The sequence below is a fragment of the Lates calcarifer genome, linkage group LG4 (genome assembly GCF_001640805.2).
Source record: "Lates calcarifer isolate ASB-BC8 linkage group LG4, TLL_Latcal_v3, whole genome shotgun sequence".
Taxonomy (NCBI): Eukaryota; Metazoa; Chordata; class Actinopteri; family Centropomidae; genus Lates; species Lates calcarifer.
Genome location: NC_066836.1, coordinates 7,992,108 through 8,007,556, shown reverse-complemented (window position 1 = coordinate 8,007,556; position 15,449 = coordinate 7,992,108). Strand labels below are relative to the sequence as shown.

The window sequence follows — 15,449 nt, the reverse complement described above, 5'->3', positions numbered from 1 at the left end:
TATTTATTATTTTGCCGTTTTCAATAAAAGCCCAAAAAACGATTAAAAAAAAGAAAATACATCCTTATCTCCTCTCGTTTAAATCTCGCTAGTCAAACAACTCGCTTTCATCCACTGGAAGGGCAAATCAGGCTCCTATTGCCACTGTCTCCCATTCATCTCTCTGCTTTTTTAAATTTAATTTAAAGTGGATGGGCTGTGGACAGATTGCTGTAAGAGACAGATTGAAAAAAAAAAACAAAAAAAAACGCGCACCCAGAGGCGGGTGAAGCAGCCTACTGATTCCCCAGCTGTTGCAGCATTTGGGCTCTGTTATAGATGAAGCCTTGTGATTGTAATATCTAATTACACTGACATGGGGTTTGCAGCTGTCTCACACACAGCATGAGGTCTTAATAGTCCCCCCAGCTTCTTTGTTCTCTGTAAGAAAAGACAAGAAACTAAAATATCATGAAAGATGGAGGCTGAGTATTAAGGATTTATGGCTTCAAGGATATTCACTGGAAATGAAATGTCACTGCCCTCAACTATTGTCTCATTTTAACATCTTTGGAAATATTAAATAGACATCTCTAATTATCTGATGTGAGGAGTGAAAAACGGTGCTGCACAAGAACTAAAACATTCTCTTAAGTGCTTGTGCTTTCTGGTTTTATTCATGAGTGTTACTCCAGGTTAATTATGAAACAAATTTCACTCGTTATCCTCGTTTTAACTGCCACCATGAATGGCAGCAGAAGAAATCTGTTCAAATCTTAAAACAGAACAGACCCTGTGTCATCACTTTACAAGCTGCTGCTGCTGAGTGCTACAGAAAACACAAAGACCATCAGTGAAAAATGTCACTATTCCTAAGATGACTCATAAATGTAAAAATGGGGTTTTACTACAGAGGATAAAAAATAAATCAAACATGCTGAGAGACAGTGTGTCCCAGATTTGATGTTGATGCCCTCACTGCTATTCTCTCAGCACCATCTAGTGTTCACGGAAGATCGAGACTTCACAACTTCATGAGCAAAGAGGCCAAAAAAAAAAAAAAACTTTCTCACTCTCTTCATTTAATCCTGTGAAATACTCATGCTGACTGAGCAGAGTCTGATTCATAGAAACTACAGCTAAAAACAAATGATTAACTGTCACGTGAAAGACAGAAACTTTTCCCGTCAACACCTGTCTCAAACTCAGAAACAAAGTGCTCAAACATTGTCAGACCTTACCATTAATATGATACAAATTCATTAGAGAATATAACAGCTTTATATACCTTATATCCTGAGTGAAGATTTAAAAATACCTTGGATTTGATCTGGTGTTCTGCAGTGAGCATTTCACCCACAGAGAGGCGCTCAAAGACCAAACCAGACAGCAGTCTCCCATGAAAGCTCTTACACACCATGAGCTGAGGATGAGGGCAAACTAAGCAGTGATTTAAAAATGAACCTTAGAATATCAATACATCTATGTCCAGAAAGTAGGAGGAAAAACGCTGAGTTGGTTAAAACGGGGGACGAAATCCTCTCCTGCGCTCTTCATCACCAGCAGACGTCTTCATCAGGATCTAAGTAGCTGCTGTCTCAGGCCAGCCACCAATGTGATTGAATGTCAGTTGTATTTGCACGAACTACTTAAAGTCATTGTGTCGGCAATCCAGTCATGTCCAAAGGAATTAGACTGAGTAAAGCAATTGGCAGCACGTCTGTATCTCATGGCTATTAAATCTACTCAAGCGTGGGACATAGTGGTAAGTCAAGCTGCCCCCTGCGTACACTCCAGCCTCCACAGGTTTTGAATCTGACTCCCTGACCTCCCCCCTGTCGCATGTCGTACCTTGACACAGTCACTCCTCAATGTGTGTAATTTAATAAGAGAGGAATGCGTTAAAGAAAATGTCAAGAATTCCTATCTCGTGCAGGCCGCTCACACCTCTGGCAATATAGCTCTGGAGTCTGATCAAATATAAAGTTCATGTTTAAAAGATAAGGAGGGAAGGGTTAAATTTCTCAGGGGCAGCCGGATAAAAGCAGAAAAGATTATTTCCAAAGCAGAGATATCACTGTAGGCACCTACGGTCTACCTCTGACATGTATGGTGCATTGATAATACACTGAATTCATTGTGTGTCTGCATGTGTGTCCACAGGCTCTCAGTGTTTACAGGGACAGTGTGAAAAGCAGCCAGTGGAGCTGCAATATGCCACATTATGCAAAGGAATATCTCAGTTTGGTTCCTGTATGAAGCTGTGCTCTGTGTGATTTTAGCTTTCACTGCCTTTGTTCAGGAGACACATGTTTACCTGAGATCTTCTCAGCTAGACGCCCTTTATAGAACCTCCTCTCTCTGGGGAAAGGCACAACCGTGTAGCTGTTGTGTTTCTTAGGAAAAATACCTGTAAGTGTGTTGTGGTTTTTCAGTGCGCATAACAATGAGAGGAGCTTCTGTAAGTGGGTGCAATGATGCAGACAGTGCAAAGACATGTGAGTGTGTGTTGACAACAGTGTGAATATTTCTGTGGCTATGTAAAACTGTGGTTTATATAAATGTTATTAATTTTTCTTTTTAGCAATTAGGTCCAATGGATGAACATACAACGGTTTTTTCAGTGGTCCAACTTAAACTCATTTATAACTAAGTACTTTGTTTACAATAGGGTAAAGCCTCCTCAAAAACTGCTCAAGCGTTCATTGTGTAAAACAGATTAAACAAGCTTATGTGGTTTCCAGGACAACAAACTCTGCCTTACGATGCTCAAAGGACTTGGTCTTTATTTGGGGAAATGTGCTTTCTTGCCAGGTTTGACAACCAGCAGCCAGTTAGCTTAGCTTAGCATAAAGACTGGAAGCAGGGGGAAACAGCTAGCCTGTCTCTCTCCAAAGTTTAACATCTGCCTCCCAGCAGTTCACAAATTAATGTGTCACATCTTGTTTTTGTTTTTTGAGAACAACAGAAACGCAAAAACAAGACGTTGTGGTTTTACATGGAGTTGCGTGCTATTGCAAGTCAAACACAATCTTCCAAGAAATCCGCAGTCTACTAACTAATCTACTCACATCCTGACTCTACAGCGGCCTCATATTTAATACACAGACATGAGAACAGTACAGAGTTTTCTCATCTAACTGCTTATAAATAAGCCTATTTCACAAAACATCAAACTATTCCTTTAAAGAACAGTTCCAATTTATTACCACATGGGATTTATGTCAACAGCCAGGCCATTGTTACCACTGCTTATAATAACATCACACTCATTGAAGTAAATAGTGATCTCTGGAAACAAGGCAACAATTATTACAGCAAAGTCTGACGGGGAAAAAGATGAGCTGTCAGACGCCCCAAAGGGTTGAAAACAAAGATCCTATACTATTGTCTCACTTTGACATCTTTGGAGAAATATTAAAGGCAATTAGTTGCCAGAAGAAGTGAAAAATGTTCACTCAAAGAACTAAAACATTCTCTGTGTACTTTTGAGTTTTATTAAGGAAGGTTATTCCAGGTCATCCTCCTCTTCCTCCTCACATGGTTTTAAACAAGCCAACAGTTCAGCCAGATTTTCTAAACCACCTTCTTCAGAAAGGACCTAATTTAAACTCTGAAATGAGAGTAAACATCCCTCACAGGACAGGAAAATTACAGGAGCCACAGCCGAATGTCAAATGTCAAAACCAAACCATTGAACCAGGTCAGTTGGTTAAACAGGGTGATAATTTTACTGTTAGCCTTAATTTGTTTCTTCCAGATAAGTTTGGCTTGTGTGGGAGTTTATTTAAAGCCTGTCTGGCTGCTTATATTTTGTCTTAGCAATTAAAGACCAGTGTGTAGGATTTAATGGGATCTACTGGCAGAAATAGAAAATAATATTCAAAATTATGTTCATCTTAATGTATAATTACCTGAAACTAAGAACTGTGTTTTCGTTCACTTGGAATCAGCCATTTATATCTACATAAGGAGTGGGTCCTCTGATATAGAGTCCACCATACTGCACCGCCATGTTTCTACAGTAGCTCAACATGGACAAACTAAACACTGACTCTAGAGAGGAGCTTTTGCATTTTTTTGTTGGGACGGTGGTGCAGTGGTTAGCACTGTCGCCTCACAGCAAGAAGGTTCTGGGTTTGAGCTGCATGTTCTCCCTGTGCCTGTGTGGTACTCTGGGTACTCCAACTACTTCCCACAGTCCAAAGGCATGCAGGTTAGGTTAATTGGTGACTCTAAATTGCCCATAACTGTGAATGTGATTTGTCTCTATATGGTGACCCTGTGATGGACTGGCGATCTGTCCAGGCTGTTCCCCGTCTCTCGCCCAGTGTCAGCTGGGATAGGCTCCAGCTCCACCTGCGACCTTTAACAGGAGGTATAGATAATGGATGATTGGATGTTACCTGAAGGTGACTCATGCTTGGAGAAGGAGGCAGGAGTGAAGGGGTATTCGGCTGTTTGCAATCTGCAACCTCACCTCTAGATGCCACTAAATCCTACACACTGGTCAGTACAACATGATCATAACCAACAGAAATAACTGCCAAAACCACAAGGCCAGTCCGGTTGGAGTGAGTCCAGTTCCACCAGTATCAGTCATAAAAGTCTACAATAATACAATAACAGTTCTTGAGTCACGTAATTATACAGCAAATCACTGTGAACACAACTCATCCTGGCTGTTTTAACTCTGCCATGTGTAATTTCACAGACAAAAATGCATGAAACTGGGCAAACGCAGGGTGGAATTACAGTGTGACCCCGCAGCGCTCTTATTCATATTTAATGAGAGACCAGGGCTTGGGGAGGACTTTCATTTTCCATGGAGAAGGCTGTGAACTAATCAATAAGTAATATAAGGAAGATTTACAGGGATTCACTGAACACCCATGAGGACTGAGCTCTGAATGTTTCCTCCTTGCTGCTGTCTGTCTGCTGTCCCACTTTCTCCTCGTCTTTTCAGTCTTATCTTTATGTTCAAGCTCGCCTCATGTCCCTGCTGCAGCCTCGACGTGTTTAACTCCCTAAAAATGGATTCTCTATCTTAGCATCTCCACACTGCCTACACCTCTCCATTTCAGAATTATTTTAAGGTTTTTACTGATCAAGTTTAAGATCTCCAACAAGATATGTCACTTTTGACCATAAACACTACAAGCCAGATGGTAACTTGAGGTCTTCAGGCATTTTTGATTAAAAACAAGAGTTCGGCCACTCGCTTGCAAGAGTGTGAAATAACATGCTTGAAGGTCTCAGGCTGACTAAATCCAAACCTCATTTTAAATGGACTTGCTTTTATGAAATAATCTTTTATTATTGCTATTGATCCCTGTTGTTACACATTTCTGCCTTTGCTTTTTATGTATTTCTTGCTTTGTTTTTATTGCATTTGCAGTAAATTTGATGTGTTTTATATGCAGTGCTTTGCTTTGTAATGAGATTTTGAAAAATGCTTTAGATAAAGGTGGTTATTATTGGGTCATCACATAACACCTTAAAATGAAACATGTATGTTTCATTTATCTGCCGGTACAGATGTTACATGTTGGTGTCTAACGCTGTAAATTAGTCTATAAATTATAGTGTAATTATTTATTATTTATCAGTAAAATAGTTACAGGTTATCTGTACCTGGACCAATACTCAAATACAAGGAAGAAGATAAATGAGAGGGAATAAAGGGGTTAAAGTGTTCATATATCAATGAAATTAGGTATCACTTATTTTGTTGCTGTTGTTAGGGAACAAAACATCAGACTAATCCTGGGACGCAGGATGTGCCTCTGGCTGTGGCTACAAAAATGTTTAATGTGCATGTTTTAACAGTGATAATAAAACACTGGGTAACAGCGATGCATTTCTGCAGGAGTGGAAGAAACATCCACATCATTTACTTGAGTAAAAGTAGTAATACCACACTATCAAAACACACACTTTTATTGTTTTATTATTGGCTTATTAATATTGATGCATTAATATGTCAGCAGTACTTAAATGTTGAAGCTGGTCAAGGTGGAGATAATTCGAACTACTTTATAGACTTTAAGTTAGTTAAATCTATAGCAATAATTTTATAATCTTGACATATGTTTTGTATGTCAAATTTTAATATGCAAAGTGATTACAGCAGTAACTATAGCTGAGAAATAAATGCAGTGGAGTGGAGTAAAAGTATGAACTAACATTAAATAAAAAGGACAGCGCAGTGCAGAGCTCAAGTAAATGTGCTTTAAGTACAAATTAAAACTGATGTTAGAGAAGAAACAAGAACAGACTTTATGTCCTGTCTCATCATTAGAAAAGCTACTTTTAAGTACATAACCACCAGAGGAAGACAGTGAAAATGTGGCAGAAAGCCTCCTTATTATGGTGTGAGTTTGGGTTAAGTGGGTCGTAAAATAAAGCAGCTCTGTTCAAGCCTTTTACCCTGAAAGTACAGTGCAGTTTCCTGTTTGGTACCTCTTTGTGTTTATAATAATTGACCTGTAATTCAAATCAGAATATGAAGCACACTTGATCAACATTACCTAGTGATTGTCCGGCGATGACCCTGGCGTTCTCTCCGGCCACGGCTGCCCTGGCGTTCCTCTCGCTGGCGTACTGAACGAAGGCGTAGCCCTTGTGCACCGAGCAGCCCACGATTTTCCCGTACTTGGCAAAGATGGCCTCGATGTCGGCCTTGGTCACCACGGCTGTGTTGAGGTTGCCGATGAAGACGCGGGAGTTGAGGGACCGCGGGTCATTCTTGTTGGTCACGTTGCTGGTCTGGGTCTTCCCAGTCATCCTAATGGCCCTGCAGCACTGCCTGCTGGGAGACACAGATGGACATAGCCAGGAAGGTTAGACTGTGGAAATCACACACAGAAAACCAAACAGAGAGAACCAGGGGGACGGAAACACTCATCTAAGCTGAAAGCATGTGTTGGGCCAGCAATCAGGTTCACTCATGGAGCAGTTTTGTTGAGTAACGAGGAGACAGTCTTATAAGTTGACATGTTTTTTGTTTTTGTGAATTTAATTTCTTTAAAAAAAAAAAAAAAGATTTGATTTATGCCTCCACCGAACAGTCAAGCTGCAGGAAATATGGTCACAATCTCCTCCTTCTGTTCCTGAGTGTGCTGAACCTGATGATGTTACAGCGGGGTGGGGTCCCAGTGAGGTTGACCTTTGACCTTCTGAATTTAAAATGTCATCACTTCATAAGTGTTTTGAGAGATCACAGGGACCTTGAACTTTCACCTTTGACCACCAAAATGTAATCACTTCGTCCTTAGGTCCAACTGAAAGTTTTGGTACAGTTGTTTCAACTTATTCATCTGCTTATCGTTTCCACTGTAGAACCACTAACCCTCCTGTGCAGCTTCAGTCTAACTGTCTCCACCTGTCCTCTGTATTCCCTCTTCATGTCGACCTTCACTGAGGTCCAGGGAACATGGTGGTTGACGCAAATCCTTGTCTGACACAGCAGCTGTGATTCAGACGTGTGAATCTGACAAATCTCACTGTTACAGTACATGAACTGTGTTCCCATGTTTGAAAATAGCACATCACACTGAAATCACAAGCCACTTGCTGTTTCACCTTTTTTTCTGTTAGAATTCCCCCCATGTGCGTCATCTTTTCGTGGTGCTCAAGCATCTCCTGGGTATTCCAAGTATACACATACAGTTTCAAGTACAAGTTGGAGTTACTTGTACTTAGGATTTCCAGTTACTTTATAGCATACATGTAGATAGTATATAAGGAAATAAGTACTTTTTACTCCACTATATTTATTTTACAGCTATAGTTATTTTGCAGATTAAGATGTTACACGCAAAAACATATGATTACAATACATCAGTCAGCAGGAACAACGAGTACTTTTCCTTTTGATAATTTAAGCTCATTTTCCTGATCGTACATCTGTTCAATAGGATTTTGAAAGCACTAGTTTATCTTGTAATGGGTTACTTTTACACTGTTGTATTGGTATTTTTACGTAAGCAAAGGATCTGAATGTTTCCTGCACCAGTGACAGCTTTATTACTCTCAAACAGAAATCAGGTCAACGGAGGGAAAGAAAAAAGGATTTAACTGGACACTTCAAATACATTTGCCCGTAGGCATAAGGCTGACAAATCATCTCAAATGAGCCCTGAAGCAATCTCTCTCTACACATCACCAATCCTTGGTGAGCTCTTTACAGCCCCCTGCAGCCTGCACTGTTTGTTCCCATAATGCCTCAGTCCTCTGGGGGGGATCAGAACGTGTCACCACAGCAATACAGAGGAATTTGGCACATCCACTCAAAGATGGAAGGAAGAAACCTCTCAGGTTGTTTCGTCTTGGAGTTCCCTGCTGCTGCTGATTTTTATGTCTGATTGTTTGTTTGTTTGTTTGTTTGTGTGTGTGTGTGTGTGTGTGTGTGTGTGTGTGTGTGTGTGTGTGTGTGTGTAGGTCTGTAATGAGGCTTTTTAACCCAGATTCATGCAGACACAGATTTATCACAGGAGAAACTCTGAGGCTGCAGAAGCACAAAACTGTTAACATTCTGGGCTGGAATGAGTCTCACAGTCATAGAAAGTAACTAAATACATTTACTCAAGTACTGTACTTCTATAGATTTGAGGTACTTGTAATTTACTACTAGTATTTAAAGTAATAATTTTACATAACAAACCTGATGAACTTGTGATGTGATGTGATGCTTTATCTCACATTACTAACAGTGGAGCTGCTGTGTTGATAATGATTTGAGTCATTTTTTCAAGTATAAACACCAATCACTTGATGGATCAAGCTGCTCCTGCATTATTTTTCATTATTATTTTCACAAATAATCAAATAGTCAGCAGATGAATCAATAGTTAGTTGCATAGTTACAGCCTTACACAAAACAGTTAATCAATTTCACCTGAACCAACTACATCAATAAAAATGCTGTTTACACATTGATGCATCAGTTATAATAATTTCCTGGGTCTGTTGTTCAGACAAAAGACTTAAGTGCTCTAGATGATGATTATTTTTATTATTAGTTTTCATTATGTGCTGATTATTTGCTAAATGAATGGATTACTTGTTTTGTTTACAAAAATGTCAGAAAACAGAGATAAATGTTTATTATATTCATGGTAGCATCTAAAAATGTTGTATTCTCATATTATATACATTTCAACATCTCATTCTCGCTACTAAGAGGACTGAGTTTCATAAATAAGCAACAGTTCAATGTCGAAAACCATTCAGTTTATAAAGACATGGAACAAAGAAAAGGAAAAATGATGTTGGAGCCAGAGATTGTCTGAAGCTTCTTTTCAGAGTTTACCTCAGTGTAAACCCTGTAAATGTTTCTACATTGGACATTGAGTACAAGAATGTATATGCCATCACAGGTAAAAGTCTAGATTATCCTGTGTTTTGCAGGACATCATGCATGCAATGACCATCTAAAAAAACTGAGCTGGAGACTCTGCTTGTGAATATATTTAATCTGTGAATGTTTATGGCTGAAACCTCTGAATAAAACCTCTGAATGGAAAATGAGTACGCATAGAAAGAGGACGCAATAATATCTATAGATGTTTCCTAAAAATATACGTCAGACACACACACACACACACCTATTCTCTCTGCAGTCAATCTCTACCCAGGCACACTTCACATCACAATTTTCCCCACTCTACCTCTTCTTTATTTCCAGCCTTTGCCTCCACCCACACATAATCCATTTTAAATCTCCTCTACTCTTCTTAAAAAAAAAAAAAAAATCTCCCTTAGCACGTCAAAGAATGGAAGATAATTTAACACTGCTGCGAGTCTCATAATGTGGCAAAGCCGTCACTGAGTTTTCAGGAGTTGATTAACTTAATTATCAACAGAGCGGGGGACAAAAAAGCCACCAGTCAATCCAATCAAATCAAATCCAATTCACTCTGTCTCTCTAACCTTTGAATGGCCTCACGGCTCCGGCGCCTAACCCAACCCACTGGCGACTGATGGATGTGGAGTGTATTGAATGGCTTCTTTAGGGCACAAGTACAGAGGTGAGGCCATTAGATGGTTGATTAAGCAAGCAAGAGCATCATTTTAAACAGATTTAATGGGAGAAAATGTGAGTTCTCTGATTAAAGCCCATGCTGAGTTGGGATATTGTGCCAAGTGAAAGCTTTGGACTTTGTTCATTAAATACATAACTGAAATGTTTGAATGAATTAAGTGAAAAAAGAGAAGAGTTAAAGAGGATGTAATATGCTTTTTCTTATTCTGTCATATATATAATGTTACAATGTCAAATGTTCATATTAAACGTGGCCAAAGTTTTGAATAATTAAGTAAATGTAAGTAGAAGTCATCCCTGTGAGTAAAAAGCATCAGCTTCAGACTAGGTTTTTTTCTACTTCCAGGCGACCTGATGTCAACTCAGATCCCACATTTCATATGCACACATGCACTGGGTTTCTATAGTTTGTTTATGTTGCTCCAAAAATGGAGGAAGCTTCCAGAAGCTGAACAATCAGAACAGCATGTGCACATCAGGAGCTAAAACAGCCTGTTTCAGACAGAGGCTGAACTGTGAGGCTGCATAAAGGCTCGGCACTGGAGTTCATGCAAAGCTCCTGCACTTAAAAGTTATTTTATACGTGTATTCACACTTTGTTGCGTAGAGCTGAATGTGGAAAAGTGTCACTTTTTACCTACATCTGTTTCTAAAAAACAAGAAAGGCCCACTTAGCTTGGTTAACTTAACACTGAAGAGCACAAAGAGCTAAGAAAAACAGTTCTTCTGTGAGAATAGACTCACTTATGAGTAACCCTCAGGTGCCATTCGGGAGAGATCACACAAAGAGCCAATCAGAGGCAGTAATTAACTTTACATTTACTGTACTGCAGTCATCTAAGAATTACTCTAAAGGCTGCTGGAGCTCACTGCTTTTATTCTTTATGTGTAGGACTTTGTAAAATGTAAGACTTCTCAGGCACAGTAGTGATCTGGTTCTTGGGACGGGGTCACCAGCAATGTTCCCTCTAAGCTGCACGCCTGTGCAATCGTGCACTGCTCCCGTTTTCTCTGCGCACAGCAAAACTATGTAGCGCATAAAATTACAGTGTGCGACAGTGTGCACGTCTGATGTTGCTCACAGTGGTCCAAGGTATTCTCAGGGAGTTCGTGTGTATGCTCAGACACATGAAAAATTAGGAGGAACATTGGTCACCAGTTGCGTCCAAACTAAAATATCCCAACAACTACTGAGTCAATTGCAGTGAAATTCTATGTAGCCAATCATGGTGCTCAGAGGATGAACCTTGCTGACTTTGGTGATCTTCTGACTTGTTCTTGAACGCCTCCATGAGGCTGATACTTGTGGTTTTGAATGACATGTGTCAACATCCATCAGATGGATTGTCATGACTTTGGTTGAGACGGTCGTGCCCCCCTGAGGATGGGCAGTTGGTGATCACCTGACTTTTCATCATTAGCACACTAGCTTTTTGTCTACGCGCAGTCTCACAGAACTGTCTCTCTCGCTCCAAGTCCAAAAGTTGATAAAAATGGACTCTGACTCATGGTGGTGCTTAAGTGTTATAGATAAACAAAACTTTCTTGATTTAAACAACCTCCTCCAAAGCCTAAGGGCATAGTAGAAAAACAGCTATAGACCAGAAAGAGACGGTAAATTGCTTCTCAAGTGTTTGCGCATCTGTTTTTGAATTTCAAGCCTGATGCAAACTTACTTATGGACACATAACATTAGCTTGACTAATGGTTTGTACTTTCCTACAAACTCTGTAAACTTGTCAAACTTCTATCAGTGGCTGACGGCATCAAATGGTCACTGAGCAACTGCTGAACTGAAGCTACAAATAACTGCAGGAGGTACAAAAATACAACTACAGGCCTTTTAGGAAGAGGGAGTCAGAAGTTCTCTGTGTCCTTGTCTCCACATGCATCACCTTAGATTATCACCCCAGAGACACTCAAGAATTATTTTGTCAATTGCCCTCAATTACATGTTTTTAATGAAAATTATCACAGGGAAAAGAGTTTTACATTATTCCTCTAGCTCATTCAAAACAGAAAAAAGAGACTTCAAAGATGACTCTTTTACAATATTCATGAGTCTCTAAGATCCTCAAAGCCTTTTAAGAAGAAGCATGTGATATAACTGCTGGCAAACGCCGGTGGAAACATCCCAGGCCAGAAAACACACTCACACTGAATTTGAAACAGCCTGATCGGCTAAACAGGAGGAGAGAGAGGGGTTTGGATTCATCTTGGCACACTTGACGCTCCAGAAATTAATGCTAAGTAACATCTTCATGCATCAGTGAAGCTCTGAACACATCCCAACTCATCACTGGCAAATTTTTTTTTGTTTGTCTCTTAAAAAGTCTTTCTAACAGAGAAGAAGCAAGTGCTTGACAGTGATGTTTTTTCTTCAGGGCCTTCTACAGCATCCCCCCGTGTTGAAGAGGTTCCAAGTGTAAGTATTTCATGGATCCTCTTTGGTCCTTTCACACCGACTGTCAGGGGCTTCAGAGTCTGAATTCTCCGGAGATAAAGAAGCGAGGAACTGGTGAAAGTAATCATTTTAGCACTTCCTCTCTCCCTGATCTCTCTTCACAGCCTCGCACTCCTGTCTGAGGAGAAAAGATGAAAACTCCTCATCCGATATGACAAATACATATAGGATGTGAGGGATGCATTCAGGCCACACTCACTCTCTGCTGCTTGACTGTTGCATTGCAGCATTTTATCTTTAGCAACTTGACAGTGTACAACCGAAAGCGACTAAGCTCAGCTGTCGTCAACACAGGAAAATAAGGCTTAGTTTAATTTGTAGATGTCTTCATAGCCTGCCTGCAGACTCGGGAGACATTTCTCCAACTAAGTCTCAACTTTTAGTACTTCCTCAGAAAAAAAAATGTCTGTATAAGAGAAGAAAATATGGGTCTAAAATAAGCCAGTTTCTTTCTTTTTGCCTCATTCTTTTGAATGACAGCGAAACACATTACAAGGGAATAAATGTGAATTTAAATCTAATTACATTTTTACACAGTCTAAATTTACGAAGTACACTGCAGTGCAGGTATGGGTTATTCTTCCTCTTTCTGCTGGTATGTGATATGAAAGCTGAAAATAGAGCTAAAATTCACTCAATCACAGAACCACTGGAAAACTTTATGTCAAGGATGACGATTGTAGCTGTCCAGACTGCCACAGCTTCCTAATTGTCATTTGCAGACAAAGACAGAAACAACATTACTGTTACTACTACATAGTAGTAGTATACACACACGTGTGTGTGATAAGCAGTATTTAATTAGTCATAGTACTCTGACCCAGGTTATCTGCTGTCCTTGATGTCATTCATTCACCAAATAACATACAATGACAAAAAAGTTTTACATATACAATCATATATTCTTGATTCATACTTTCTTCTAAATTAAGTTTAAATGAGGATTAATGGACCTTCGAGCAAACTCTGCGATTAACACGTTAATTTAATCTGCATAAAAACAACAGTCTTTATCACACTAGAATCTTTATAAGAAGCAAGTTTCTTTTGAATGACAGGCAGACACAATACCGGGGAATTAAAGTGGACTGAAATCTAATAACATTTTTAATACAGTATGATTTTGAAAACTACACTGCAGTGCAGGTATGGATTATTTTCCATCTTTCAGGTGTGAGGATTTATCAAAATGCTGCTGAAAATAGTGCCAAAACTCACTCAATGACAGACCAACTTTTATTATTGGGAGACTTTATGTCAAGGATAATGATTGTAGCTGACCGGACTGCTACTTTTTTCTCACTGCTGGTCAGAGATAAAGACAGAAACATCATTACAAATGTAGAATTTCCACAAAGACAAAATAGTGTGCTTAATCAAAAAAAAAAAAAAAAAAAAAAAATTCAATTAAAGAGTTAAACTGCATTATGGCTAAATTATATTTAATCACGGGACATAAATGGATTTAAAAAATGGAGAAAATCAGTCATAAAAAAGAGCACTGTGCAGTTTTTTGAGAGTTCACATATGGTGGTTGTGTAATAACAATACTGCGTGGGCACCGATGTCCTTTTTAATAACACTTTCTCGCCCTCATTCATTTTTTTCCCCTGCTCCCTTGCAGCCATAAATTACTCAGCTAATGCCCCAACAGCAGCAGCTATTGCTGAATCATTCAAAGACCTCAATTAGCAATTAAAGGCTTAATGAATAGAGGTCCATGCTGGGCCATTTTGCTCCCAGCCCAGAGGAGCCCAGTGGAATCTAATCTCTCCTGCAGGACTTGTACAGTAAATACTGGCTAACAGTGCAGTGAAGATAGAGAATAGCCTGTTGTTACCCACATGTAATGAGCAACTCGCCTTGCAGTTTCAAGCCCCTGTTAACTATGTACCTGGAACTCCTTTGAAACAGTTTTGCTGTGGAGCTTAACAAGGAAGGATGACTGTCAAGCACCATTCTTATTTTTTTTCTCCTCCGTTCCTACACCCCATTACCTCCTGCATAATACCTGTCTTGAGTTTGAATTGAGGAAGGAGAGGGGAAAAATGGCAACAAAAGGAGGGAGACAGAGATACAGAAGCAGAGACGGGGGAAAAAAAAGAGGTGAGATGGAGGGAGAGAATGAGAGATGTTCAAAAAAAAGAAGGGGGGGGGCATTTGCAATGCCAATCATCTTCAAGGAGCTTAGAACTGGGCCTCAGACCAGAATATCAAAGATGGAAAATGCAGGCATACATCATGTGGTAGGTAGGTAGCGCTAGCTTATAAATTATTTCTGTGACTCTATCCTTTTAAATTACCATTCTATCAGCCTTTTATCATTTACATATTTTTCATACCTTTAATGAACTGACTTTTTGAACTGCACGGCAATGCTTCACCGTGCGTGAGCCCACGGCTATACCACTACACAGGGCTCCTGTAAAGAAAATACATTCCAATTTCCATCAGCTTTATCTCCTTTCCCTCCTCTATGTGAATTTATGGAGGCTCTCTGATGCATGAAGACAGAGGGCAGGCGGCCACGCGCCCAAAACGAGTCGTACCATAATCTGATTTGAGCAACGTATAGCCCTCGACTTGAGATGACAGCAGAGATAAAAGCTCAATGTGACCTATACGGTGAGATGGGATGAAGCCATATCTCTGGGAGAGATTTTTATCCTGCATGTTATAATAATAACAGGGCTGATTATCTTGGAAATCGGGGGTGCTTTTATTACATATCACAAACCTGATCTTTGAGGTCAGTGAGCATCAACTTCAAACTGTTTGCTTGTGTAAGCAGCTTTAGAAGTTGATATACAGAGAAGCTTTTGGGTTTTTCCAACTATTTTGATTCAGAAATTTTCTATTGCATCACCACGTATCACACTGTTAATGAGCGCTGTTAAAAGTTTTATTTTGGAGACTTCCCCATTCTCACGCTGAAAAGTGACAGATTACTCCTACACCACA

General features: G+C 39.7%; 1 protein-coding gene across 2 annotated transcripts in view; it reads right to left on the bottom strand.

Annotated features, from left to right (window-relative positions):
* ralyl (RALY RNA binding protein like) overlaps positions 1 to 15,449 on the bottom strand; it is a 39,752-nt gene that overhangs the window by 19,437 nt on the left and 4,866 nt on the right. The window contains exon 2 of one of the 2 annotated variants that reach the window (XM_018677820.2): positions 6,510 to 6,790. In XM_018677820.2, coding sequence (XP_018533336.1) covers positions 6,510 to 6,765 — 256 coding nt within the window. In that variant the 5' untranslated portion in view covers positions 6,766 to 6,790. The remainder of the gene's footprint in view (positions 1 to 6,509; positions 6,791 to 15,449) is intronic. The other variant, XM_018677821.2, reaches the window with a different exon arrangement.